This window comes from Mustela nivalis (assembly GCF_964662115.1).
Source record: "Mustela nivalis genome assembly, chromosome: 18".
In the NCBI taxonomy this organism is placed as follows: domain Eukaryota; kingdom Metazoa; phylum Chordata; class Mammalia; order Carnivora; family Mustelidae; genus Mustela; species Mustela nivalis.
Window position 1 is genome coordinate 33,057,875 of NC_139037.1, and position 27,182 is coordinate 33,085,056.

General features: G+C 45.3%; 1 protein-coding gene across 3 annotated transcripts in view; it reads right to left on the bottom strand.

Moving 5' to 3' along the window:
• Positions 1-353: 353 nt before the first annotated feature.
• The window catches only part of LOC309853404 (uncharacterized protein C16orf78), a 64,375-nt gene continuing 37,546 nt past the window's right edge, over positions 354-27,182 (bottom strand). The window contains exons 1-6 of one of the 3 annotated variants that reach the window (XM_082711346.1): positions 25,959-25,988; positions 24,455-24,790; positions 20,526-20,636; positions 19,836-19,968; positions 4,898-5,153; positions 354-2,479 (exon numbers count right to left, since the gene is read on the bottom strand). In XM_082711346.1, the coding sequence (XP_082567472.1) occupies positions 2,332-2,479; positions 4,898-5,153; positions 19,836-19,968; positions 20,526-20,636; positions 24,455-24,610 (804 nt within the window). In that variant the 5' untranslated portion in view covers positions 24,611-24,790; positions 25,959-25,988 and the 3' untranslated portion in view covers positions 354-2,331. Of the gene's footprint in view, positions 2,480-4,897; positions 5,154-19,835; positions 19,969-20,525; positions 20,637-24,454; positions 24,826-25,958; positions 25,989-27,182 lie in introns of those variants that run through there. The other 2 variants (XM_082711347.1, XR_014305658.1) reach the window with 2 other exon arrangements.

The window sequence follows — 27,182 nt, forward strand, 5'->3', positions numbered from 1 at the left end:
CCTCCTCCTCCAGGAGCTGCCCACTATACTTCTAACTCAGTAGACTCGTCCCACCTGGAAGATTGCTGTATCCACGAACCATACAGTTGTTCCATTTTGTATCTTGCTACTTTTTTTTTTTTTAAGATTTTATTTATTTATTTATTTGACAGAGATCACAAGTAAGCAGAGAGGCAGGCAGAGAGAGAGGAGGAAGCAGGCTCGATGTGGGGCTCGATCCCAGGACTCTGGGATCATGACCTGAGCCGAAGGCAGAGGCTTTAACCCACTGAGCCACTCAGGTGCCCCTATTTTGCTACTTCTGCACGATGCTATGTGCTTTGTGCTTTGTTCTTTCATATTTGCTCATGCCACGAGCTTTCCTGTCTACTGCCGATGGACATTTACGTGGACTCCAGCATTTGGCTGTATTGAATGCAGCCACGAGGAACATTCTGGGACAGTCTTTGGGGGCACCTATGTAGGATCCTGCGAGGTATGTATCTAGGAATGGAAACACTGGGCCCACAGGTGTATGAGCAACTTTGGTAGATACTGTCAGCTTTCCAGGCTGGCCGTGCCCACTTCCCATGCCAGCCACGTGCTGAGTGTTCTCCTGGCTCTATATATCCAATTATAATTGATATTATCACTCTTTTTTATTTTATTTTATTTTTAAAAGATTTTATTTATTTGAGACAGAGATAGTGAGCGCACATGAGCCAGGAGGAGAGGGAGAAGCAGATTCTCCCGCTGAGTGGGGAGTCCCATGTGGGACTCGATCCCAGGACCCTGGGATCATGATTTGAGCTGAAGGCAGACACTTAACCGACTGAGCCACGCAGGCAACTCTTGTCACTCTTTTTAGCCGTTCTGGTGGGTGTTAGTGGTGCTGCCTTGTTTTTTTCTTTTCGTTTGCCTTCCTGAAAACTAACGAAATTTCTTACGTTTGTTGGTCACTTAGCTAAACACTTTCACAAACTTGCCTATGCAAGACTTTGACCCATTTTTTGATTGAGTTACCTGCGTTTTTCATACTGATTTATAGGAATTGAAAACAGGTCATCTGCATACGAGCCCTTTGTAGGATCTATCTTCTCCCACTGGGGTCACTTGCGTTCTCGCTCTCTTACTGATGTTTTGAAGAGCAGACGTTCTGCTTTCACTATGGTAAATTTATTAATATTTTCTTTTATTACTGAGGCTTTTTGTGTTGTTTAAAATTTTTTGGCTCACCCCAAGGTCGTGGAGATTGTCTTCTCTGTTTCTTCTAGAAGCTTTCACAATCTGCATCCATCTGGAACGGATTTCTGCATATGATGGGAGGCGGAGGGTCGATACTTTTTTCCATATGGACATTTAATTGACCAGCCTGATTTATTGAAAAGATTGTCTTTTCCCCCACTGCACCACAGTGTCACCTTCGCCATAAACCAGGGGATTGTACCTGTGTGAGTCTGTTCCTGGTGTACCTGTGTGTTTCTGCTAGAAAATGTAATCACGAGGCCATTTCAGAGTTTATAAAATACTGTGCATAGTGTGCTGCCGGTGGCGCTGTCTGCCAAGGGACCCTGGCTTGGGGTTGCTTTTCAGTAGCCTTCCTGATAACTAAGGATGAATGTTCCTTTCTCAATGTTAGCTGTGAATCTTGGGGCTCACTGTAGGTTTATTTGGTCAGAATGTCAGGAAGCTGAGTTGGAGGCTCTTTGTGCTTGTGGAGTCCACACAGGAAAGCCCTCTGGACCCCAGGAGAGCACCCAGGGGGCCCTAGGATCTGGAGTGGGGCAGCGTCTCTCTTGTATACTCCTTTCCCCTTTCTTTTGCTGTCTCTGCTGATGCCCAGGGGAAGCTTGCAACCCAACTCCGTGGGAACACCTGGGGTCTGAGAAGTGAGGCTCCCACAGCAGCCCCCCACGCCGTGAGGGTCTGGAAACACCCAGCCGTCCCTGAAGGTGTGGCATTCAGCTCCCCACAGTCCCGCATGGGCAGGATGGGATGGTGCATAAGACTTGAGGTGTGTGTCCCCCTCCCTGACCCAGCCCCTCACTCCTTGCCCCTCCTGATGTCCCTCTGGGGATCCTGCCACTTCTCACTTCTAAGTTTGCTTTTCTAAGACGGCCATTCTACAGCGTCTTCTTTTGGTAGAGAGACGACCCGCAGTTTTCCCGGCGTTGGTTCTAACTCGGGTCAAGGACAAACGCTACCTTTGCACTATGGTCCATGCAGTTCAGCCTTGTTTTCTGATGGCTACTGTCTAAAAGGGACGCCCCAGGTCTGAAGGCCGAGGCCTGGCATACCGGAGGGTGTCGTCTGGGGGCCGAGGGCCCAACAGCAGAGGGAGCCTGCGGTGACCTAGAGGGCCACGCTGGGGTTTTGGTTGAACACCTTTTTCGCATCTATCTCTCCTTCGACCATGTGGGGGTGGATGTCCACGTTCATGCCCGCGTCCTTGCATAGCTTCAGCAAGGTCCGAATGTTGTTCTTGGACAGCCTCAGGTATCTGCGCAAGACAGGGCCAGAGAGGTGAGCGGAGTGCGGAGTCACCGTCGCTTCGAACTTTATTGAAAAGAGCTCAGATTTAAGCACTGTGGGAGCTCTCACGGGAGCTGGCTCTGCAGACATTTCTGGAGCTAAGAGAGATCCTACGGAAGAGTGGGACACCCCATAGAATTGGTGGGAGTTTTTATTGGTAGAGCTCTTTTGGAAATTAATTTGGCAACAAATGGGCCAGGCACGGTCCCCGTCCCCGAAAGTCCCTCCACCCCCTCAAAAGTTCCTTCATTATCATTGACTCCGGAACTCCACCCAGGCCTTAACTCATTCCAAGAGAAGTCAATGGAATGAAAAGGAATATAAATGAAAGCATTCATTTCGGGGTCATCAACAACAGGAAAAGAGGAGATTCCCTCAACTGGGAAGCGGTTAAGCAAATAATGGGATATCCATCTCAAGGATGCTTCTGCCAGCTTGGACACGGCACTGGGCAGAAGCAGGTGTCCTACGGTGAAGGTGACACGTGATGCCATGTGGGGAGGGAGGCAACTGTCAGAGCGCCCCATCACTAACAGGTCTGGGTAACCTCAGGGATGCTGAGGCCTGGGCGAAAATACAGAACAGTGGCAATAAAAGCTGAGTAAGGTTGTAGGAAAAGGGAGTATTTTCTGTTTAATTATGCTCAAACAATTAAAAAAAAAACAACAGGCCAGTGATTTAAAATCTTAGCTAAAATCCCACAATTCTGACTTACACTGGAGAGTGGAACTGATCCCTTCAACACTGTGTGGTCTAGAGAGTATATCTCCCTCCGAGCTCCTTATTCTACCAGTGGCTTTGACCTTGTTCCCTGCTTTAGTCTAAGGGGGTGTGTCCCTTACTCAGACCGCCTGCTGGTTGGTTGCTTTGTTGCAAACAGTGGGGGAGGAGCTTCATACTGAAATAAGCTGGGTTTTCTACCCATCGGGAATGGTCTCCCTGTCCTCCAAGATCTGCTTGTTATTTACCTTTTTTTTTTTTTTTAAAGATTTTATTTATTTATTTGACAGAGAGCGAGCACAAGTAGGCAGAGTGGCAGACAGAGGCAGAGGGAGAATCAGGCTCTCTGCTGAGCAGGGAGCCTGATGCAGGGCTTGATCCCAGGAACCTGGGATCATGACCTGAGCTGAAGTCAGTGGCTTAACTGACTGGACCACCCACGTGCCCCTTCCCTGTTTTTACAGCCATCTGACACGGCACTGCCAGCCTCATGTCTGGACTGCTTTTCTCGGACAGCACCCGGCAGGGTCTGCTCCTTCCTCTTCTGCCCTGCCCAGCCCTGGAGGGTCTCACACACATGCACACATCAGCACTCACGAAGATCCCATTCTGGGCAATTTCATCTTTTCCTTGGATGTTTTTCTAATGGCTCGTTGGATGCCATCTCTCCAAATATTCTCTCCCCGCCCTTGCAGGGGAGGAGCCCTGTCCAAATCTCTCGTCTGCCCACCATGAAGCCCAAGTCGGCCATCGGCTGGCCAGAGTTGTGCACATCACTCTGTCAAACTGAAAGCCATCGTCAAAGTCATCCATCCACAGAGAGGTCAAATAAGAAGCCCCCTTGGCTGGGGGGTGGGGGCTGCCATTCACCCACCCACCTCTCAGCCAGTCAGTGAGCAGAGCAGACTTTGTAAGTGGGGTCACAAGACGCCAGGCATCTGAGGCCATCTGACAGCTGTGGAGAAGCTCACTGCTGCTCTACAAGGACACCCAAAATAGTGTGTTGTCTGTTCCCTCCTCTACTGAAGTTTCTGAGCCCTGTCCTTCACCTCTTTATAGTAAAGGCTAGCACCGGGGTTGGGAGGGGTCCTTGAATTTGGGGATGGAAATGGGCAGGTCTTGATAAAGAAGACAGAGAACACGTGAGAAGGAAGACCTCTGGTAGGGGCAGTAAATACTAAACGGCTTCACACTCTGTTCATAGTGCCTCCGGGAGTTTAAAGCCCCACACGCGCAGCAGATGGCCACCTGGGATGGTGGCGAGGACCACAGGCAACTCCACACCGAGGTGTGAAGGCTTTAGGGGGATTTCCTGTTAAAAATAGGCCACAGACAACGCATTCTTTCTTCTTGGATCATAGTTATGGTTTCTATTCTGAAAGGTATGGAAATATGAGAAGGGTGGTGCCAGCGTCCAAACACGTGCGTGGTACCCAAATGTTGTGCTCATCCCAGAGCTCGTCCACTAACGGGCGAGGCTGCCGGCAAACCCAGTGGCTTCAGCCCCGGAACGGCCCTTCAGGACACAAAGACAGAGCCCAGTCCTGCCATCGCCGCTGCCCTTCCCTGGCCCAGGCTCAGCCCAGGTGTCTGCGGCAGAAGCAGATGACCAAAGCCTATCCCCGCCCGCCCCCCGCCCCCTGCCCCGCCCACCAGGGCGGCTCACCGGCAGCTCAGCACCTCCTCTGGCTTCAGCATCCTCACCAGTTCCACCTTGGGCTCAGCGCCCTTCTCCATGAGGCTCTTCAGCTTGCGCTCGTAGGAGATCTCGGTGGACCTGCCTAGTACCAAGTCCCTCAGGAGGGTCGACCTCCGACCGAAGACTGGCGTTTCCTGCAGCAGCGGGTCCAGGACGCTCTGGCGGTGGTACGGCAGGGACCGCTGAATGGACTCCAGGGCGATTGCATCCTTGATGTCGAGGTCTGCAATTGGACAGATGTCAGCAGGGAGTTAGATCTGCTGGAGGGGGGGAGACAGGACAGGCAGGAAGTGGGGGAGGCCTGCCAGACAGCCTGAGGTAGGAGGTCTCTTCAAGGCTTTGCAGGCTCTTCTCCGCATGGGCTTAATTCTCGCTCATCTTGACTTGCCCCCTTTCTCGCTGCCTCCTCGGCTCTCTCCCTTTCCCTCCTATCTTCACCCCCTTCTCTCCATCTTCTCTTCTCTCCTTCCTCACCTGAAAGGAGCCTCTGCTTGGAGGAGGTAGGGGAAGCTAGCAAAGATCAACTCTGAGGCGGTTTTTTGTTTGTTTGGTTGGTTGGTTGAGATGAGGTTTCTAAAGGAAAAACAATTTATTGGATTAAAGGGGAGAAAAGTATTGCAGGCAGGATGAACAGCATGTGCAGGTAGAGGGGCAGCATATGCAGGCAGGAGGAACAGAATGTGCAGGCATGAGGAATAGCATGTGCAAGCAGGAGGAACAGCATGTGCAACAGGAGGAACAGCAGATACAGACAGGAGGAACAGCATGTGCAGACAGGAGGAACAGCATGTGTGGGTGTGAGGAACAGAATATGCAGCAGGAAGAACAGCATGTGCAGGTAGGAGGAACACCATGGGCAGGGTGGAGGAATACCATGTGTATGTATGAGGAACAGCATGTATGGGTGTGAGAAACAGCATGTGTGGGTGTGAGGAACAGCATGTGCAGGTAGGAGGAACAGCATGTGTGGGTGTGAGGAACAGAATGTGCAGCAGGAGGAGCAGCATGTGTGGGTGTAAATACAGCATGTGCAGGCAGGAAGAATAGCATGTGTGGGTGTGAGGAACAGCATGTAACGGCAGAAGGAACAACATGTACAGGCAGGAGGAACAATTATATGAAATGAAATGGTGAGTGTCTGATGTTATCCAAATATGGAGTTTGTACTGAATTAAATACTGTGAGGGCTAGTGCTTGGAGAACTTAACTTTTTCTTCTTGCTAAATGTACCACTAAGTATTTTATAGATTTTTACTGATAAGAATGGTATGTTTTCTTCCCATTTCCATTTAAGTTTAGAAAAAAGACTATTGTGTTACAATGTATATTTTTCTAGTTAGAATTTCTTGAGTTTTATAGATATATAATCATATCGGGGGAAAATGAAAATATCTTCCTCCTAACATTTAGAAAAATTATGTACTTTTCTTGACATATTGTATTTGGCAGACTTTCTAACACAATGTCAATAATGATGATAGCAGTCATGCCTCATTTTCTTCCTGATTTTAATTAAAATAATAAGCGTTTCATAATTTAGAATGATACTTGCCACTATTTTTGGTATGTTTTATAATATTAAGAGCTTAATCCTTAATTTACATTGAATTTTTATTAGTAATAATTGCTTGATTCTACCTTTTGCTTTTCTGTCATTTACTGACATGATCATATGGTTTTTCCTTTACATTATTGATGGAGTAAATTATATTCTTAGATGTTCTGATAGTGATAACCTAACCATTTCTAATCTGCTGTAAGAAATCTTGTCATTAAATCCTCCCCAGAAACTAATAATACACTATGTATGAACTAACTTGAGTTTAAATAAAATCTCAAAAGAAAATAAATTTTATCCTCTCAAAAAAACGAAAAAAAGAAACCCCATTTTGTCATAGGATGTTATTAATTTCATACATCAATATATTTTCATATATTTGATTTATTTGCTAAAATTTTTAATATATTCTTTTGCATCTCTATTACTTTCTTGAAAATATTTGAATATTGTGGTTCTGATGCCTTGTTGGATTAATACAAAAGTGTCTGTGTTTTATAGGTCTGGAATAGTTGAAGTGACATTGGGTTTATTCATTCTTGAAAAGGTAGATAGAACCTGGTTTGAAGCCTTTTGACCTGGTGACTTGTTCAGTGAGAAAGTGTCAACTGCTTTCAATTTTTACTTCAGAAATTGCTCTCTTCAAGTTTATGATGTCAATTTTAATAATTTATTGTATGAGAGGAAATGATATATTTCTTCTAGGTTGTCAAATACATCAGAGAGAGGTGCTTCTAGTATTCTATAATAGCTCAGTTAATGTATTTCTCATCTTTGCTTATGTATCTATTCTCATACCAAATCTTGTACATTTTTGCTCTTCTTTTTTTTTTTTTTTAAGATTTTATTTATTTATTTATTTATTTAAGCACAAGGGGGAGGGGTAAGGGGGAGGGAGAGGGAGAGAATCTCAAGTAGACTCTCTGTTGAGCATGGAGCCTGATGCAGGGCTTGATCTCGTGACCCTGAGATCATGACTTGTGCTGAAATCAAGAGTCAGAAGCTTAACTGACTGAGCCAGCCAGGGGCCTCTTTACTCTTCTTCTTAACAATGGTCATGAGGACTTCATACTATTCATGACTTGCTTTTTCAAAAAGCTAGCTTTGGATTTAGGATGTAGCCTTTTAACTAGTTTTTATCTTGTGTTTCATTAATCTCAGCTGGAATTTAATGTATGAAAGCTCTCTTTTTCATATCAATTATTTCTCTTAAAGTATTATAAATAATAAATTGTTAAAGTATTCATTTTTTCTTTTTTTTTGCATTATAAAGACAAGAATTATTAATTTTAGTTGTTAGTATAAATTTTCTTCTGAGGATAGATTTTGCCTTTGTTCCCATAGGTAAGAAACAGGGTTATTTTCATGAGTTTTTTTTTCCCTCTCTGATATAGGGTATTTTAGGACTGCATTTCTCAATTTCTGACTGTTAAGTTGGGAATATCTTTTAATTTAAATTTTATTTCTAATTATTGCTTTAGGATAATGTAGGTTGCCCTAAAATCTTAACTTTTTGGAAGTTAATGTTTTCTCAGCAGTGAATAAGTAGATGAGTTTTGTAGATATTCTTTAGCCACATAAAAATGCATTCTTTATTCAAATATGAAGTTATGTCTCTTTGATTCTAAAGGAGGTATGTTAAAACCTCCCACTATAACTGTATTTTATTAGGTTCTTTTTGCAGTTCTCAATAATTATCTATTTAGCTACTATATTTTTGGTATGTGCAGGCTTATGATTATTTATCCTCTTTAACATTTAAAAATATCCTCTTTTACCCTACATGTTTCCTTTAGTCTTAATTCCACCTCATCTGTTTGCATTTCATGCTTCCTCTTGGTCTATCCTTTTGTTTTCAATCCTTCTGTATTAAACCTGTTTTTTTTTAATTTAACATGTAATGTATTATTTTTAAATTAACATGTAATATATTATTTGCCCCAGGGGTACTAGTCTGTAAATCATCAGGCTTACACATTTCACAGCACTCAGCATATCACACACCCTCCCCAATGTCCATAACCCAACCACCCTCTCCCTACCCCCCTCCTCCTGGCAAACCTCAGTTTGTTCTGTGAGACTGAGAATCTCTTATGGTTTGTCTCCCTCTTGATCCCATCTTGTTTTGTTTTTCCTTCCCTACCCCCAAACTTTGCCTCTCAAATTCCTCATATGAGGGAGATCATGTGATAATTGTCTTTCTCTGATTGACTTACTTCACTCAGCATGATACCCTCTAGTTCCATCCATGTCATTGCAAATGGCAAGATTTCAATTCTTTTGATGGCTACATAGTATTTCATTGTATGTATCTCTCTATATATTTATAGATATATAGATATATGATAACTTCTTTATCCATTCATCTGTTGATAAACATTTAGGTTCTTTCAATAGTTTGGCTATTGTGGACATTGCTGCTGTAAACATTCAGGTGCATGTGCCCCTTTGGATCACTACATTTGTATCTTTAGGGTAAATACCCAGTAGTGCAATTGCTGGGTCATAGGGTAGCTCTATCTTCAACTTTTTGAGGAACCTCCATGCTGTTTTCCAGAGTGGCTGCACCAGCTTGCATTCCCACCAACAGTGTAGGAGGATTGATTCCCATTTCTCTGCATCCTCGTCAGCATCTGTAGTTTCCTGACTTGCTAATTTTAGCCATTCTGACTGGTGTGAGATGGCATCTCATTGTGGTTTTGATTTGTACTTCCCTGATGCCGAGTGCTGTGGAGCACTTTTTCATGTATCTCCTGGCTATCTGGATGCCTTCTTTGCAGAAATGTCTGTTCATGTCCTCTGCCTATTTCTTGATTGAATTAATTGTTCTTTGGCTGTTGAGTTTGATAAGTTCTTCATAGATTTTGGATATTAACCCTTCATCTGATATGTCATTTGCAAATATCTTCTCCCATTCTGTCAGTGGTCTTTTGGTTTTGTTCACTGTTTCCTTTGCTGTGCAAAAGCTTTTGATCTTGATGAAGTCCCAATAGTTCATTTTTGTCCCTGCTTCTCTTGCCTTTGGCGATGTTTCTAAGAAGAAGTTGCTGTGGCTGAGGTCGAAGAGGTTGCTGCCTGTGTTCCCCTCAAGGATTTTGATGGATTCCTCTCTCACATTAAGGTCTTTCATCCATTTTGAGTTTATTTTTGTGTGTGGTATAAGGAAATGGTCCAGTTTCATTTTTCTGCATACAGCTGTTCAATTTTCCTAACACCATTTGTTGAAGAGACTGTCTTTTTTCCATTGGACATTCTTTCCTGTTTTGTCAAAGATTAGTTGACCATAGATTTGAAGGTCTATTTCTGGGCTGTCTATTCTGTTCCATTGATCTATGTGTTTGTTTTTGTGCCAGTATCATACTGTCTTGATGATGACAGCTTTGTAATAGACCTTGAAGTCTGGAATTGTGATGATACCAACTTTGGCTTTTTTTCTCAACATTCCTCTGTCTTTTTTTTTTTTTAATTTTTATTTATTTATTTATTTGACAGACAGAGATCACAGTAGGCAGAGAGGCAGGCAGAGAGAGAGGAGGAAGCAGGCTCCCCACTGAGCAGAGAGCCCAATGCGGGGCTTGATTCCAGGACCCTGAGATCATGACCTGAGCCGAAGGCAGAGGCTTTAACCCACTGAGACACCCAGGAGCCCCTCAACATTCCTCTGTCTATTCGAGGTCTTTTCTGGTTCCATATAAATTTTAGGATTATTTGTTCCATTTCTTTGGAAAAAATGGATGGTATTTTGATAGGGATTGCATTAAACATGTAGATTGCTTTAGGTAGCATAGACATTTTCACAATATTTGTTCTTCCAATCCGTGACCATGGAACATTTTTCCATTTCTTTGTGTCTCCCTCAGTTTCTTTCATGGGTACTTTATAGTTTTCTGGGTATAGGTTCTTTGCCTCTTTAGTTAGGTTTATTCCTAGTTATCTTGTGGTTTTGGGTGCAATTGTAAATGGGATCGACTCCTTAATTTCTCTTTCTTCTGTCTTGTTGTTGGTGTATAGAAATTCAACAGACTTCTGTGCATTGATTTTATGTCCTGACACTTTACTGAATTCCTGTACAAGTTCTAGCAGACTTGGAGTGGAGTCTTTTAGGTTTTCCACATAATTTTCCACATTAATTTCTTTTTGTTGTCTGATTGCTGAGGCTAGGACCTCTAGTACTATGTTAAATAGCAGTGGTGATAATGGACATCCCTGCCATGTTCCTAACCTTAACAGAAAAGTTCTCAGTTTTTCCTCATTGAGAATGATATTTGCTGTGGATTTTTCATAGATGGCTTTGATGATATGGAGGTATGTACCCTCTATCCCTACATTGGGAAGAGTTTTGATGAAGAAAGGATGCTGTACTTTTTCAAATGCTTTTTCAGCATCTTTTGATGCTGAATGTATCATATGGTTCTTGTTCTTTCTTTTATTAATGTATTGTATCACATTGATTGATTTGTGGATGTTGAACCAACCTTGCAGACCTGGAATAAATCCCAGTTGGTCATGGTGAATAATCCTTTTTTTTTTTTAAAGATTTTATTTATTTATTTGACAGAGAGAGATCACAAGTAGGCAAAGAGGTAGGCAGAGAGAGAGAGAGGAGGAAGCAGGCTCCCCGCGGAGTAGAGAGCCCGATGCGGGACTCGATCCCAGGATCCTGAGATCATGACCTGAGCTGAAGGCAGCGGCTTAACCCACTGAGCCACCCAGGTGCCCGTGAATAAACCTTTTAATGTACTTTTGGATCCTATTGGCTAGTCTTTTGGTGAGAATTTTCACATCTGTGTTCATCAAGGATATTGGTCTGTAATTCTCTTTTTTTTTAAAAGATTATTTATTTATTTATTTGAGAGAGAGACAGTGAGAGAGAGCATGAGCGAGGAGAAGGTCAGAGAGCGAAGCAGACTCCCATGGAGCTGGGAGCCTGATGTGGGACTCGATCCCGGGACTCCGGGATCATGACCTGAGCTGAAGGCAGTCGTCCAACCAACTGAGCTACCCAGGTGTCCCTGTAATTCTCTTTTTTGATGGTGTCTTTGTCTGGTTTTGGGATCAAGGTAATGCTGGCCTCATAAAATGAGTTTGGAAGTTTTCCTTCCATTTCTAGTTTTTGGAACAGTTTCAGGAGAATAGGTTTTAATTCTTCTTTTAATGTTTAGTAGAATTCCCTTGGGAAGCTGTCTGGCCCTGGGCTCTTGTTTTTGGGATATTTTTGATGACTGCTTCAATTTCCTTACTGGTTATGAGTCTGTTCATGTTTTCTATTTCTTCCCGGTTCAGTTTTGGTAGTTTAAACGTTTCTAGGAATGCATCCATTTCTTCCAGAGTGTCAAATTTCCTGGCATATAGTTGCTCATAATATGTTCTTATAATTGTTTGTATTTCTTTGGTGTTGGTTGTGGTCTCTTCTCTTTCATTCATGATTTTATTTATTTTTGATAAGTGTGGTCAGGGGTTTATCAAACTTATTAATTCTTTCAAAGAACCAGCTCCTAGTTTTGTTGATTTGTTCTATTGTTCCTTTGGTTTCTATTTCATTGATTTCTGCTCTGATCTTTATTATTTCTCTTCTCCTGCTGGGTTTAGGCTCTCTTTGGTGTTCTTTCTCCAGCTCCTTTAGGTGTAGGGTTAGGTTGTGTACCTGAGAACTTTCTTGTTTCTTGAGAAAGGATTGTATCGCTATATACTTTCCTCTGCTTTTGGAAAGGACTCTTTTTGCTGTGTCCCACAGATTTTGAAGCATTGTGTTTTCATTATCATTTGTTTCCATGAATTTTTAAAATTCTTCTTTAATTTCCTGGTTGATTCATTTATTCTTTGTAGGATACTCTTTAGCCTCCATGTATTTGGGTTCTTTCCAACTCTCCTCTTGTGATTGAGCTCTAGCTTCAGATCATTGTGGTCTGAAAATATGCAGGGAATGATCCCAATCTTTTGGTACCAGTTGAGACATGATTTGTGACCCAGGATGTGATCTATTCTGGAGAATGTTCCATGTGCACTAGAGAAGAATGTGTATTCTGTTGCTTTGGTATGGAATGTTCTGAATGTATCTGTGATGTCCATCTTATCGAGTGTGTCATTTAAGGCCTTTATTTCCTTGTTGATCTTCTGCTTGGATGATCTGTCCATTTCAGTGATAGGGGTGTTAAAGTCCCCTACTATTATTGTATTGTAAATGTGTTTCTATTAATTGGTTTATGTAGTTGCCTGTTCCCATGTTAGGGACAGAGATATTTAAAATTGTTAGATCTTCATGTTGGACAGACCCTTTGAGTATGATATAGTGTCCTTCCTCATCTCTTATTATAGTCTTTGGCTTAAAATACAATTGATCTGATATAAGGATTGCCACCCCAGCTTTCTTTTGATGTCCATTGGCATGGTAAATTGTTTTATAACCCCTGACCATAAATCTGGAGGTGTCTTTGGGTCTAAAATGAGTTTATTGTAGACAGAAGATTGACGGGTTTTTTTTCTTTCTTCTTTTTTTTTTAAATCTATTATGATACCCTGTGTCTTTTGATTGGGGCATTTAGCCCATTTACATTCAGGGTAACTACTGAAAGATATGAATTTTGTGCCATTGTATTGCCTGTAAGGTGACTGTTACTGTATATTGTCTCTGTTCCTTTCTGGTCTACTACTTTTAGGCTCTCTCTAAAAGCTCTCTCTGAAGGGCTTAGAGGACCCCTTTCAATATTTCCTGTAGGTCTGGTTTGGTGTTTGCAAATTCTTTTAGTTTTTGTTTGTCCTGGAAGCTTTTTATTTCAGCTTTTATTTTCTTTCTTTCTTTTTTAAAAATATTTTATTTATTTGACAGAGATCACAACTAGGCAGAGAGGCAGGCAGAGAGAGAGGGGGAAGCAGACTCCCCATTGAGCAGAGAGCCCGATGCGGGGCTCAATCCCAGGATTCCAGGATCATGACCTGAGCTGAAGGCCGAGGCTTTAACGCACTGAGCCACCCACGTGCCCCTCTCCTTCTATTTTCAATGATAGCCTAGCTGAATATGGTATTCTTGGCTGCATGTTTTTCTCATTTAGGGCTGTGAATATATCATGCCAGTTCTTTCTGGCCTCCCAGAAAGAATAGCTTTCTTGATTTCAGCTTGGTTAGATTTTAGTTCTTTTATTTCTCCAGAAAGGGCTTTTATTTCTCCAGACAGGGTTTCTCTAATATCTTCCATGCCTTTTTCGAGCCCAGCTAGCACCTTAAGAATCATCATTCTGAAGTCTAGATCTGACATATTATTAATGTCTGTATTGATTAGGTCCCTAGCCTTTGGTACTGCCTTTTGTTTTTGTTTGTTTGTTTTTGGTGAGTTTTTCCAGTCTTGTCATTTTATCCAGAGAAGAATGTATGAATGAGGGAATAAAATATTAGAAGAGTGGCAAAGACATGAGAAAAATGGATGCTAACCAAATCAGAAGAGATGCCAAATCAGGGGGAGAAGAATGGATGTAAAATGAAATTTAAAAACTTAAAAAAATAAAAATATATATATATACACATCAAACTGGTGAATAGAACAGAGCCACTCTCTTGATTTTGGGTGTATTTTGGTCTGTTAGAAGAAACTACCTCCCAAATTTTTAAAGAAAGAAAAACATATATATACAAAAATAAGGGTAAACACAATGAAGGGATGGAATATGACTGTAAAGATGAAAAATTTTTAAAAATTCTAAAAAAGGAATGGATAAGATAAGTTGGTTGGAAAAAGAAAGAAAAAGAAAGTGGAGAGAATTTGCTCAGGCTGGAGACTAGAACAAAGCCCTGTGCTAGATTTAGGGTATATTTTGATCTATTAGAAGAAATTGTATCCTAAAACTTTTTAGAGGAAAAAACCCTATATGTATATAAAAAATAAAGTTAGATACAATTAAAGATAAAATGTGACTATAATAATGACGTTTTAAAAAGATTTTTTTAAAAGAAAGGTATTGTTAAGATAAAGTAGTTAAAAAACATTAAAAGAGGAAAGAGGAAAAGTTTAAAAAATTAGAATAAGAAAAAAATAAAATTTAAAAAAGTTAACTTTGAAAGACTAAAGGATCATTGGAAAAAAGCCATGAATTCTATGCGTTGCTTTCCCTTAGCTCTGAAGTTCAGTGTTCTCTTTGATCAGTGAGCTTGGTCTTGGCTGGATCTTGCTGATCTTCTGGGGGATGGGTCTGTTGTAGTGATTCTCAAGTGTCTTTGCCCGAGGTGGAATTGCACTGCTCTTGCCAGGGACCAGGCTCTCATCTGCTCAGGTTCCCTCTCTGGAGCTTTTGTTCCCTGAACTTTCCATTGAGCTCTTCCATTGAGCTCTGGAGGACGGGAATGAAAATGGCAGCTTCCCAGTCTCCAGGCTGGAGGAGCTGAGAGTTTGGGACCCCATTCCTCAGTGCACCCTTGGAGAAAAGCACTCAATTCCTCCCATTTCCCTGGTCTCCAGCTGTGCTCCAAGCTCACCCGGCTTGTGACCAAGTGTTTCTGTCTCTGGCACATGACCCAAACCCTGCTTGAAGTCTCCAAACCCAAGGCAGATTCTTGCCTCCAGAGGAGGAAGGTGAGTCTCCCTGGATCTGCCACTTGTGGGGTTCTTGCTCAAAGAGCACTGGCCCGACTGTGCTACAGATCATAGTTTAAGGTAACCCCGAGTTGAGAGCTCACTCCTCCACTCCATCTCTGTAGCCAGCTTCCCCGCTCTAATACCTGCAGGCTCTGTTACACTCAGACACCCCTGATCCTTCTGTGACCCTGTGGGACCTGAGACTACACTGTTCCTGTGTGGGCTCCACCCCCGCTTGGCCTCTGGAGCGATGTCCCTAGGTGGAGCAGACTTCTAAAAGTTCGGATTTTGTGCTCTGTTGCTCTGCTGCTTGCCGGGAGCCGGCACCTCCCCCCACTGTCTATCTTCCTGTCTCTTTGGATTCACTTCTCCATACTTCCTACCTTTCAGAAAGTGTCAATTTTCTGTTTCTAGAATTGCTGCTCTTCTTCTCTTCCATCTCCTGTTGGGTTTGTAGGTGTTCGGAATGGTTTGATAACTATCTAGCTGATCTCCTGCTACCTAATGTCATCTCAGTCTGCTACTCCTCCACCATCTTGACTCTCCCCTCTTAAACCTGATTTTCAGTCTGTCTAGATGCTGATTTTTAAACCAATTAGTTGAAACTAATTAGTTTAAACTAGTTTAACTAGTCTGGTGCCTCTGCTCTCACCTAGAGCATTTTTCCCCCTTTGTAAGTAAAGCATTCTTCCGGTAAAGCCTGCAAGATTTCATCCATAAAGTTCAGGAATTTTACTGGGATATGTCTGGGGGGAATGAGTCTAGATCCCCCACAGTTATGTAAATGGAGGAACAGCCTACTGGGAAGACGCTGTGATTTGCCCAAGGTCTCATATGAATTAGGGGCTGAATTGGGACTCTCTGGCCCCAGTCTGGCATTCTGGATTGACAGGACCCCGGCCGGGGGGCCAGAGGAGTCCCTATTTATGCATAGTGGAAACTGGTGTTCTGTTCCAGAAGAATCATGAGCTGTGTGTCCTCATTAACACAAATGGGAAGTCCCTTGGAGAAAGAACCATAGCCTTTTCTGAGATATCTGAGCATTGTCTGGGTTATGGTAGGTCTCATGTAGGAAAGAAGAGTAGTCATATAAATGGTAATGATAATTAAACACGTGAACTTAGAGTTACTGAGTGACTTAGGTGTCCAGCAGTGTTCAAGGAGCTTTCCGGGGGGTGGGGGGGGGCACTAGAGTCTCACAAGCATATCCTGCCCATTTAACAAAATGAGAAAGCTGAGGATCGGAGGCATTAAGTCATGTGCCCAAGACACCAGGGCTAAGTAGTTGGGGGGTCCAAGAAAATGTGAACCTAGGTTGCTGGTGCCCAGAAAAAGGCTCTCATCTGGGCAAAAATGACACATATTCCTGAGTCTGTGGCTGAACAAGCAAGTTTGATTTCTAGAGGGCTGTGTTTGGGTCTCCCGGGGCTTAGTCTGTACTCATGGAAACAGAGGGTTATCATCGCTCTCCAGACCTCCACATTAAGGATGTCTTTCTGCACTGGCACCTACAGAAAGCTCTGGGCATAGGTGCCAGGGGAGAGAAAGTCAAAAGAATGCCCCCTTCTAGTCTAGCGGCTCAGACTCTGCCAAGATTTACTTTGGAAACATGTTCCAGTTGCTTTCCCAGGATCTTTTACTGGCCCAAAGCTGGAGTGACCTTTTACAGATTCAGAAGTAACTTTTGGTGGCCCTCCGACAGGGGCCGGGGGAACGGTGAAAAAGGAAAGGGAAACGGAAAAGGCTGTCCTCCAGGAATAAAAGGGAGGGGAGGTGGTGGGCAGAGGGGAGTGGCCCATGGTGCACAGCGTGGTGGGGCAGAGGCTGATGGCACGGTGGTGGTCAGAGGCAGGATGGATGCGGCATTTCAGCTGGTGAGAGGAGCGAATGGGGGCTTCTGTGAAAATGAGGAGGGGGACAATATGAAATAATCAGCTCTGAAAAGCACTGTGGTCCGCATTGGACAGTCACTGCTCTTTTCTATTGGCTTTGGGGCTCTGGAGCTAGAGACAGTGATCTATCCCTCGGGGGGTTGGGGGGCGGCGGGGCACACCGTGTTTCAGAGATTTTGATCCCGTGGCCACCACAATATTACAAATGTGGGTGAGTGGAAGCTGTTGTTTCTGTACAGACCCAGTGGTCACATGCAGTGTTGTGTCTGATCATGGTCATTCCGCAGACCCTTGCTCCCTGGATCACAGAAATGTAATGTCAGGAGAGCAAAGAGCTCACTCTGCTGCTAGGGAAACCAGGACAGCGATGATTCAGGATACTGAGTGGGGCTGGGGAGGCCAGAACCAGAAGTCCTGCTCTAGAATACCCTTCCTCGATCCCTGTGTATCTCCACTTGGACTCCTGCCCCAGCCCGTAACTGGCCCCATGCCCTTCCCAGGAGCTGCTTTGTCTGGAACTTGACTCCAAAACCAGATCCTGCCCACTCATGGTAGGCCTCTTGCTGGCCTGCACAGGAAGCTTCTTTGCCCTGCTCAGACTCAGCCCTGACCCAGTTCCTGGAGGCCACACTTGGATGCCCTCGTGGTTCCTGGGAGCCTCTGAGCACCTGCTGCCCCCCAGTGGCCATTTATTGTATTGCATCAGGTAGGAAAAATGTCCCCTCTTTGAACAGGGTGCTTTTGTCTTGGGGGGCAAGCAGGCAATGCAGAGAACCAAAGAACTGTTCCACCTGTCCTGCTGGCATTTTTGTGCAGTATCTTGAAAAGGATTATTTAGTCAGCTGATATGTGAGTTTCTCTTAGGGAAGGGATAGCCTTTGTTTAGGAAAGTATCTTGATAGATTCCTTTTGAGTGTGGACTAAGACAGGGAAACAAAGGAAAGTGAGTCACCCTTTCAGGTAACAAGCCAGTGGGAACTGTGGGGGTGAGGACAGCAGAGGATAGAGGAGAGGGGAGAGGAAAGAGAGAGGAAGAAGGGGGAGCTAGGCAGGCCCAGGACCAGGGTGAGACCAGCCAAGGCGGGAGGGACAAAATTTAAGCAGGTGTTCACTCTCGGGCTCATGCAGGTGCAGAGTCAGAACCGGAGAGTGAGCACCTCCTTAAGCCGTGGGACCTGGGTGGTGGCTGGGCTCACTCTCCTGCCAGTGCAGGGGTGAGCAAAACAGCTGGAGGGGACCCCCTGTAGGCAAATACATTCAGGGACCATCTTCTGGTGGCAGGGGACAAAAGATTTGGGAGAACGCTTAAGGGAGTTTCATAATTCCGTTTTTTTGTTTTCTGTAGAATCCTGCCACAAAGTTCTTTCCCTTCATTGCCCCAAACCTTCAGTGAAGTCTGTTTACACATAAAGGCTTCATGTGAGAGGCTTGGGGGCAAATGAAAGAAACGGAGCTGTGTTCTGTGTCTGTGTGCAGTGGCAGGGATCAGGGAGCGACCACTAGAATCGAGATCCACAGATGCTCAGGGGTTCAGCGGAACTTGGACTTCAGAGCCAGACGCGCACAGGGAATCACAGAAAATTTGGGAAAGATGTAGGGTCTCCCATAAGTCATATGTCAGTCAATCTATCTATCTATACCTGTGTCTGTATCCACATCTATATCTATCTATAAACTTTTTATTTTGGAGTAGTTTTAGATTTGCTGAAGGGTCGGCAAGATGGTATAGAGAGCTCCTGGGCACTGCTTGCTCAGTTTCCCTCAATGGGTAAATTCCCTGAGGGGTAAGTTTCATCTTACACCAGCCGGGCACATTCATCAAAACTCAGAAATTAACATGGGCACATAAAAGCTTTTTTGGATTTCTCCAGTTTCCCCACTGAAGGGTTGTTCTAGGATTCAGTCCAGGATCCTACACGGCATTTAGAGCCAATCCTATTTAAATCTGACAGGCAAGGGAGCACAGTCTGGTTTCAAGGGCTTGCGTGTATTAAACAAGAAGGGGAGGAAGGACGTTTTGCTGGGCACAATGGGAACACTTTGGTGCAGGAGACCTGGCAGCTCCTGCTGGAAAGCTTCTGCCCATTCCTCCTTTGGGCTAACTGGAACCCCTTCCATCTCTCTCCAACCACACACCTCCTTTCCAAGAAGCCAGGCACAATAAAAGCAACTGTTTTTCCAACACCATGGTCCAGCCCACCTGAGCATTTCAGCATTTTTTCCCCCTTCGAAACAGTTATTTGCCACCATTTATGGAGTACCTAGTCTGTATTGGGGTGCATGCTTTATATGCCTCCTTTCACGAAACTGGACTGGGAGGCAAGTCATGCTCTTGTCCCATTTTAAAGATGTGAAAACCAAGCCCCGGTGATGGAGCAGCTGACCTGCCCCGGATCACACAACTCTGAGTTCACTACAGAGTGGTGCAGCCAAGGTTTGAACCCTGGGCAGCCCTGGGAACTGAAGATGGGGCATAACCCAAGTGTACCTCTTCTTGGGTGTGAGCCACACCTGTCAGGTTTCCGGCCAGCCGGTGTGGTACCTCGTTTGCTACTCTGACGTTGTCAAAGTACCTAATTAGACAACTTGGAGCTCACATGGTTGACAGGCTTTAGGAACGGGGTTGGGGAGCACGCGCTGCTGCACCTGAGAAGAAACCCGCCCCCGCCCCAGTGTGGGCGGTGCCTAGAGATCCACCTGTTTGCCATCCGGGTCGCACCCAGCTTGTGCTGAGAGCCCTGAAGAGTCACGTGGGGCTCCACCAAGGTCCACGGCTGCGGGGCTGACGTGGGTGCTGCTGCTCTGGGAACGCTATGAGCGTCCTGTCCCTCTGAGAGGCGGGCGATTAAGGAAGGACGACCTGGCACCCCAGGACCAAGATGCGCCCCTTACCGGATTTCCTGGGGCCATCCCTGGTGTAGCTGCTGGGAATTATGCTAAGGCGTTTTCCCTTTGGGTCCACGCTGCCATAGATCTTTCCGTGCACGGTGGGGTCCCCGTCTTTCTTGGTGCTTTGCCTTCGGGACTTGGAGGGGTGTGGGAAAGAAGTTAAACCATGAAGAACAGATCTCGGCATGGCCTCCTCCACCCCCAAAATGAGTGATTTCAAGGGTTTGCTGGAAGGCAGGCAAAGGGGCCAAAGGAGAGGCAGCTCTAGGCCCTGGGGCCGGTGAGGGGGGGGGGCAGGGAGGGCAGGTTGGTGTCTGCTCACCCACTCCTCACTTTTGGTCCCATCTGTCTCAGAGGGAGGTCACGAGGGGTCCCGGAAGCCGTAGCCCTCAGGGGACAGGGAGGCCCCGGGGGTTCTCATGGCGGGGCAGTGCCTGGTGAGAGGAGGAAGACTGGCACCTGGGAAGAAAGACCCTCTACCACAGGATGGGTGGCCTCCATCAGGTGGGGCCGTGTGAGGCCTGAGGGCTGGAGGGGTGAAAGGGACAGGTGATTCATTTGGGGGTTCGTGTGGGGCAGGGGTGGGTTTTAGAGCCTTAAATTAAAAAAATAAAAAAATAAATAAATAAAAGCAACCAGGCTCTGTGCAGAAGCAGAGCGGGGACCCCTCTCCGCGTGGGAAACCTGTGGTACCTGCTTGGCAAAGGCCACCTGGCGGTTCCCTTTCTGCTGTTTCAGGATGTTTAGGTCTTTCCTTCCTTCCTTCCCATTTGTTTTAGGGGAAGTTACCCCCTTGGGTTTCTGCTTGAAGACAGAGAGGATTGCCCTGTGATTGTCTGGTGGGCAGAGGCCACCCTCTGGCCCCACAGAGGGACGGCACGCTGGTGAGCGGGCTGCCCCCTCCCACCTCCAGATTTGGCCTCCATGGTGGCAACTTCTGTCCCCATTCCCACAATTGTCCTTCTGCTTCCAGACACACCCCTGGTGTAATGTCACACTGCTCCTGGAACAACCTTAAAAACTTGAGGTCTGACTGTCCCTCCCAACCTCAGAACCCACCCCTAGCTCCCTATTACCCTCTACACAAGGGCCCCTCTCCCCAACCTGGTAGGGATTCCTTCTGGCCCCCCAAACGGCCCGTGCAGCTGTGAGTTCCCTGCCGAGGCCTCCACTCTGAAACCACAGGAAGGCCCCCGTGTCTCAGAGTCCAGCCAGGACCCTCCCTCTGTTCCCAGGGCTCCCTCCTCTCCCAAGCCCTCCCCATCCTGTCTATCATCACAATTCATCCTGCCTCTCTCTTTTCTCCGGGGCTCCTCGGGGCATATGTGGACTTTCTTGTGTGCCTGCCTGGCCTTCTACTCCCACCAGGTAGCAGGGAGGACGCATTCATTAGGGAGTTCCAGGGTCCAGCGGGGAGGGGCCCGCAGACGGACCTCCAGTCCCATCTATGAGGGTTGGGGATGCCCAAGCTCCTCAAGGAAAGCTGAATGGACTGGGTCTCCACTTGTGGTGGTTGTGGAGACACGGCGGCTGGGATTGGTCTCCAGGTCAGATGCTTGGTGGGGATCCTGCTCCCTTGCTTGGTGGCTGAGCAACTGTGGCTTGGTTTCCTCCTCCAGAGATGGAGGGAAGAGGAGGGTCTATCTCCTAGGGTTATTCTGAGAAATTAATGGATCGCTGGGCAGACGCCAGGAGAAGGAAGAGGAGGCCACAGACAGCACCTCTCCAACTGTCTACATTAAAGGACCACCCCCCCCCCCAACCTGTGCTGTCTGAGACATTTCCTGCAATCACAAGAGCTTCTTTCAAAATCCAGGTGCCTCTGGGAAGGATAAGGAAGCTTGAAGATTGCACTGTATTTTCTATTTTTTAAAAAGATTTTAAAAATTTACTTTTTTTGAGAGAGGGAGAGAGAGCACAAGACTACAGAAGTGGGAGGGAGAAGCAGACCTCCTGCTGAGCAGGGATGCCCGGCTTGATCCCAGGACCCTGAGCCCAAGGCAGATGCTTAACTGACTGAGCCACCCAGGTGCCCCTTCATTGTATTTTCAATTTAAAATGGAAAATTTTAAATTTCCTGAATCCAAAATTATTTCCAGTAAATGCCTCATTAAAGGTAAGGCCGTGAAAACATTATTAGAATATGATTTTCATGAGAAGAGATGCCTGTTAATCATAGAAGTGGATATACATTTCTGTGAGTGATACTGAGGTCTGAGTGACCCAGCAGTTGAAATGGGGGCAGGAGGTAGCCTATCCATAAATCATTAGCACCTGAATGTAAAATATGTTTATCAGGATGTGATTTAGTAAGTTTGATGGAACAGGCACTCAGATCTTTCTGAATATAAATAAGAATAAATAAGTATAAATAAGTAAGTAAGCATATACACAGAAGAAGGGAAGTTTTGGAAAGAGGCGGGGGCACCACAGTGATTGGAGCCGAGAAAGTGGAAGTGACTATGGGGAGTTGACCTGACAAAGCCCATGAGCTTGAGAACAGGGTAAATCTGACTTGGAGTCCTGGCTTGGCCCTTCATTAATTCACTAAACACAGGCACATGTCTTCTCTGGCCCTCACTCAGCTTCTTTATTACCTCCCGTGAGCTGGGGCGGGTAAGAATTGTGTCTCCCTGGTAGCCCTGCGGGGAGCAGTTGGCAAGATAACGCACGTGTGATGCTGAGCTCAGGGCCTGGCACACAGGAAATGCTAAATAAACGTTAGCACTGTCATTAGTAATGCCATTTTCCACCCCTATTTTTCTGGGGGTTGGGGGATTCAAGATCAGGCAGCATCTTCTACAGAGGAGACCACTTTCTAAGAACACAGCTTGATTTTCCAATAGATGATGGACCTGGGGGATTTCTGGGGGAAACTGATGCAAAACTCATTGCCATAGTTTGTGGAGAGAGAAGGGCAGCGCTATAGACTGAATCTCTGTGACCTCCCCCCACCCCAATTCCTATGGTGAAAGTCTAACTTGCCACATGATGGCATTAGGAAGGGAGCCTTCGGGAGGTAATTAGATCATGAGGGTGGAACCTTCTAGAATGGGATTAGTGATCTTATAAAAGAGACCACAGAGAGGTTTTCCCTCTCTTCCTTCCTGTGAGGACACAGCAAGAAAGTGGCCATCTGTGAAGAAGGAGTTGGGCCCTCATCAGACACCAAATCTGCCAGCACCTTGACCTTGGGCTTCTCAGCCTCTAAAACTGGGAGAAGTTAATTTCTGCTGTTCATAAGCCACCCAATCTATGGTATTCTATTATAGCAGCCCCAAAGGATTAAGACCTGTGGATGAGAGCTAGTTGTGATACAGAGTAGAAAAGAGGTTTGTTAGTGGGAGTCCCAGTGGGATAGTGTCAGTGGAGACTGAATGCCCTTTGACCCTGGAGCCATCATCAGGACGAAAGTGTCTGGGGACAGTGGGGAGGACCCATTCTGCCACCACCCAGATCTTAGAAGCCATTGGCCCTAAACTCTTCTGGAACACTGACCAAGAGAGCCTTAATGCTCCCTTCACCTTGATTAAACTCCTGATAGGTTCCTTCCTGTCTCTAGGCCCATGACTGCTCTCTTCCTTTAAAAACTGGAGTTGGGGTAAATTGGAAGGGGAGGTGAATCACGAGAGACTATGGACTCTGAAAAACAATCTGAGGGGTTTGAAGTGGTAGGGGAGTGGGAGGTTGGAGTACCAGGTGGTGGTTATTATAGAGGGCACAGATTGCATGGAGCACTGGGTGTGGTGAAAAAATAATGAATACTGTTTTTCTGAAAATAAATAAATTGGGAAAAAAAAAAACCCTGGCACTTGTAAGTTCTTTTTCTGCCCCTTTGAGATATAAGTCTTTTCCTAGCCTCTTGCCAGCTTTATAATCCAGGAATGTTCTTCTCAAGAACCTGGAAGCCATCCCTTTGAAATGTAATCATCAGAGGACACCTGGATGGCTCAGTTGGTTAAGGGTTAAGCATCTGCCTTCCACTCAAGTCATGATCTTGGGGGTCCTTGGATCAAGCCCCATGTTGTGCTCTCTGCTCAGTGGGGAGTCTGATTCTCCCGCTCCCTTTCCCTTTTCCCCTGTTCCTGCTCTTTCTCTTTCATATAAATAAGTAAAATATTTTTAAAAAAGAAGAAACGGGGGGTGCCTGGGTGGCTCAGTTAGTTGAGCATCTGTCTTCAGCTCAGGTCATGATCTTGGGGTCCTGAGATTGAGCCCCAGATTGGGCTCTCTGCTTAGCAGAGAATCTGTTTCTCCCTCTCCCTCTGCAGCTCCCCCTGCTTGTGCTCTCTTGCTCTCTCCCTCTCTCTCTCTGTCAAATAAATAAATAAAACGTTTAAAAAAAAAAAAGATGAAATGTAATCATCAGGAAAGAGAGCACCTCATCCTCCCAGTCTCTATGGGAAGGTAGGAGTCTAGTAACTTGGGCGACAATTGGCCAACACAGATGACCTAACCACATGGACAACTTCTCCCCTCTCCTCCCAGGATTTTTCTACTAGTTCACTCCCTTGCTTAAAGCTCCTCCTGCCTTCTGTTTTCTGGGAGTCAAGGTCAATCTCTCCCCTATTGGAATAGCCTTGAGTTTAGCTGCCTTGCAGCTTTGCTGGGACAGTCCATACCTGGAGATCATACATTTGCTTTTTCTTCCCCTTCCTCCGCTCCAGCCACTCCAGCACCCGCGTGAGGTCTGACATCCGCCTCTCCTCTATCGTTCTCCATGCGGACTTCCTCTCTGTGGGCATTGCACTCTTTAGGTGCTCTGATTTCTCCATCATTTAGGAGTCCTGGCTGTGTGCTGGGTTCAGGAAGGTGGCTCACTCTCGCTTTGTTGATCCCTCTGTTTCTGGTAGCTGGCCTGGAGCACCTTGGTTGGCAGGGTGTGGTCTTTAGGAGGTGGATGGAAGAGGCAGAGGTAGGCTGACAGCTGGGATGTTGGCCTCCCAAGAGTGGGAGGTCTGCAGGGTGATTGTGAGGTCACTGTCAGGCTGGCCTGTGGGGGCAGAGTGGGGCCCAACATCGGCTTCCCCACACGGCTGCTGCCCCTCTGGAGTCCCTTGTTGGGACCCCTCCATGACCTCCCTCATGGCCTCTCCACCTCCACTTCCACAGAGCTCCTAAGCAGAGGTCACATATCTCCCTTTCTCAAGAAACTTCACTGGCTCCCTACAGCCTATAAAAAAATCTAAATTCCTTTAGTTTGCTATCCAGGCCTTCTACAATGTACTCTAATTAGAATAAAGTTTTTATAGCCGCAATAACTTTTATGTTCATGGAGCAGATAGCTATCAGATACCTACTGTGTACCAGGCATGGGCCTGGGGACACCCTGCAAAATAACCTAGCCAGACCTCCTAAAACATATGGACCAATGGGAAAGATAAAGCAGCAGTCAAATTAGTCTATGAATCCACAAGTGAAAATGAGTGCTCTGAAGGAAAGAAAGGCAATTCTGTATAGTAGACAAAACAAAAGAACTAGATTTGAATTGGTGATGGGTGAGTCATGCCTCAAGCTTGGAGCTAAAGGGTAAGGCGGTCTCAGGGGGGTTCTGGACCAGAGGGGTGAGCATGTGCAAAGGCGCTGTGGCAGGATGAAAGCACAGGAGACTTGAGGATTAACAAAAGGGCGAAGTCTAGAGTATCAGTATCAGAGTAGAGTATCAAGTCTAGAGAAATGATGCTGGCAAGGTGGTCAAAGACCAGACAAGACAGGACTGTAGAAGTGATAGGTTTGCTCAAATCGGGAAAGAAGTGGAAAACAATAAAGGGATTCAAAAAGAGGGGAAGAAGTGGTATGATCAAGCTTCCTTTTTTGTTTCAGTAGACTCTTACAGAAGGAAAGTATCTATATAGAAATATGCCAGAATCACCAATGAAGACACCTGTTGTAACCAGTTTCCCCAGCATTCCTCCTTTATGGCTCCTGCCGGTCACAGTCTCCCTCCAAGGGTAAATACTATCCTGACTTCTAATTTCATGGTCTGTTTCATCTGCTAGAGTTGTATATAAATGGAGTTATGTACATGTAGTACATCTGGCTCCATTTGTTTTTACAAATATATTTGTGGGCTTTTAGCAATGAATTCTACTAGTCTTCATGTATGTGGAAATGTCTTTATTTTACCTTCATTTCTGGTGAAAGATTTGCTGGATTGTAGAATTCTTGATTCCCAGTCCCCCCGTCACCCCAGCATTTTGTCTGTGCCATTTCACTGCCTTCTGCTCTCTCTTGTTCTGTATGGGAAGTCAGCTGTTAATCTTATTGTTGCTCCCCTGCACATATGAGTCATTTTTCTTTTGCTGACTTTTTCCTCATTGTTGTCTTTTAAACATTTATTGTGGGGCGCCTGGGTGGCTCAGTCAGTTAAGTATCTGCCTTTGGCTCAGGTCGTGATCCCAGGGTCCTGGGATTGAGTCCCACATCAGGCTCCCTGCTCAGTGGGGAGTCTGCTTCTCCCTCTGCCCCTCCCCTCTCCTCATGCCCCCCTCTCTCTCAAAATAAATAAATAATATATTTTAAAAAATGCTTCCTATGGTGTGTCTGGGTGTGGATCTCTTTGTATTGATTCTCCTTGAAGCTTGTTGAACTTTTGAGATATGTATTTAATGTTTTCCACCAGATCCTGGAATATCTTGGCTATTGTTTTTTCCATTTTTTTTTCTATTCCTTTGTCTTTTGATTTCTGGTACCCTCATTACACATCTATTGATATGTTTAATGTTGTCCCACTGGACTCGAAAGTTGCCTTTTTTTTTTTTTAAGATTTTATTTATTTATTTGACAGACAGAGATCACAAGTAGGCAGAGAGGCAGGCAGAGAGAGAGAAAGGGGAGCAGGCTCCCGGCTGAGCAGAGAGCCCGATGCCAGGCTTGATTCTAGGACCCTGGGATCATGACCCGAGCCAAAGGCAGAGGCTTTAACCCACTGAGACACCCAGATGCCCTGTCTTTTTTTTTTTTTTTTTTAAGATGTACTTTTAAAATTAACTTGAGAGAGAGTGTGTGAGCATCAGTTGGGGAAGAAGCAGAGAGAATCTTCAAACAGACTCTCCACTGAGCACGGACCCCAACTTGGGGCTTCATCTCATGACCCTGAGATCACGACCTGAGCTGAAACCAAGAGTAGGACACTCAACTGACTGCGCCACACTGGGCTCTGAGGTTTTATTCATTTTTCTTCAATCACTTTTTCCCCTGTTCTTAGTTGGATACTTTCTATCAACCTTTCTCCAAGTTCACTAATTTTCCTCAGTCTTATATAATCTTCCATTGAATCTTTACAGGACGATTTTCATTTCAATTGTATTTTTTAACCCCAGAATTTCCCTTTAAAAACATAATTTCTGT